Source organism: Electrona antarctica (genome assembly GCF_951216825.1).
Source record: "Electrona antarctica genome assembly, contig: scaffold_80, whole genome shotgun sequence".
In the NCBI taxonomy this organism is placed as follows: domain Eukaryota; kingdom Metazoa; phylum Chordata; class Actinopteri; order Myctophiformes; family Myctophidae; genus Electrona; species Electrona antarctica.
The window spans coordinates 60,690-62,500 of record NW_027638308.1 but is presented as its reverse complement, the minus strand read 5'-3'; the positions used below and the strand labels follow the sequence as shown (position 1 = coordinate 62,500).

The 1,811-nt window shown below is 61.6% G+C and overlaps 1 protein-coding gene across 1 annotated transcript in view; it reads left to right on the top strand.

Annotated features, from left to right (window-relative positions):
* The window catches only part of ccdc138 (coiled-coil domain containing 138), a 76,793-nt gene extending 75,299 nt beyond the window's left edge, over positions 1-1,494 (top strand). Inside the window, exon 16 of the mRNA XM_079531063.1 lies at positions 92-1,494. Within this exon, the coding sequence (XP_079387189.1) occupies positions 92-218 (127 nt within the window). The 3' untranslated portion in view covers positions 219-1,494. The remainder of the gene's footprint in view (positions 1-91) is intronic.
* Positions 1,495-1,811: the final 317 nt, after the last annotated feature.

Here is a 1,811-nt window from a genome sequence, read left to right as displayed (position 1 = left end):
GCGTGTGTGCGTGTGTGCGTGTGTGTGTGTGTGTGGGCTATTTGTGTGTGTGTGTGTGTGTGTGTGTGTGTGTGTGCGCGCGCACGCTCAGGAAGAACCGCCGGCTGTTTGAGCTCTCGTCTCTTCACCTCCTGCTGCTGGAGTTGAACCGAACCACCGACCCCTCCAACACCTTCCTGTGTCTGAACCTCAGCGCCATCCTGCTCAACCTCACATAACACACACACACACACACACACACCTTCCTCTACCTCAACCTCAGTGCCATCCTTGGCTGGTAATCCAGTCTGGCAGTGTGCCGCGGGTTCGACTCCCGATCCCGACGGCCTTTACTGCATGTCACCCCCCCCCCCCCCCATCTCTCTCCCCACCTCCTGTCAGCCTACTGTCTGTCCCTCCATAAAAAATATAAAATAAAGGCGAAAGCCACAAAAAAACATTAAAAAAAATAATTAAAAAAATGAACCAGGGCGAACTGTGTATCAAACACAGTGCACGCAACGCAACGCAACGTAACGCAACGCAACGTAACGTCTGCTTTCATTTGGGCCTTCATTGGTTTAAAGGAACATTACCTGCGTTGACGGTGGCGCGACGCCCCGATGACTGCAGTGGAGCTTTGGCCCTAAAAGCGCCTCGTTATGTATCTGTTAGCGAGAGACGAGCTGCTGCGCCGCGGCAGGGTTGGGTTTAGAGACGAGCTGCTGCGCCGCGACAGGGTTGGGTTGTTAGCGAGAGGCGAGCTGCTGCGCCGCGGCAGGGTTGGGTCTGTTAGCGAGAGACGAGCTGCTGCGCCGCGGCAGGGTTGGGTTTAGAGACGAGCTGCTGCGCCGCGACAGGGTTGGGTTGTTAGCGAGAGGCGAGCTGCTGCGCCGCGGCAGGGTTGGGTCTGTTAGCGAGAGACGAGCTGCTGCGCCGCGGCAGGGTTGGGTTGTTAGCGAGAGGCGAGCTGCTGCGCCGCGGCAGGGTTGGGTCTGTTAGCGAGAGACGAGCTGCTGCGCCGCGGCAGGGTTGGGTTGTTAGTGAGAGGCGAGCTGCTGCGCCGCGGCAGGGTTGGGTTGTTAGCGAGAGACGAGCTGCTGCGCCGCGGCAGGGTTGGGTTGTTAGCGAGAGACGAGCTGCTGCGCCGCGGCAGGGTTGGGTTGTTAGCGAGAGACGAGCTGCTGCGCCGCGGCAGGGTTGGGTTTGTTAGCGAGAGACGAGCTGCTGCGCCGCGACAGGGTTGGGTTTGTTAGCGAGAGACGAGCTGCTGCGCCGCGGCAGGGTTGGGTTGTTAGCGAGAGACGAGCTGCTGCGCCGCGGCAGGGTTGGGTTTGTTAGCGAGAGACGAGCTGCTGCGCCGCGGCAGGGTTGGGTTTGTTAGCGAGAGACGAGCTGCTGCGCCGCGGCAGGGTTGGGTTGTTAGCGAGAGGCGAGCTGCTGCGCCGCGGCAGGGTTGGGTTGTTAGCGAGAGGCGAGCTGCTGCGCCGCGACAGGGTTGGGTTGTTAGCGAGAGACGAGCTGCTGCGCCGCGGCAGGGTTGGGTTGTTAGCGAGAGGCGAGCTGCTGCACCGCGACAGGGTTGGGTTGTTAGCGAGAGGCGAGCTGCTGCACCGCGACAGGGTTGGGTTGTTAGCGAGAGACGAGCTGCTGCGCCGCGACAGGGTTGGGTTGTTAGCGAGAGGCGAGCTGCTGCGCCGCGACAGGGTTGGGTTGTTAGCGAGAGGCGAGCTGCTGCGCCGCGACAGGGTTGGGTTGTTAGCGAGAGGCGAGCTGCTGCGCCGCGACAGGGTTGGGTTGTTAGCGAGAGGCGAGCTGCTGCGCCGCGACAG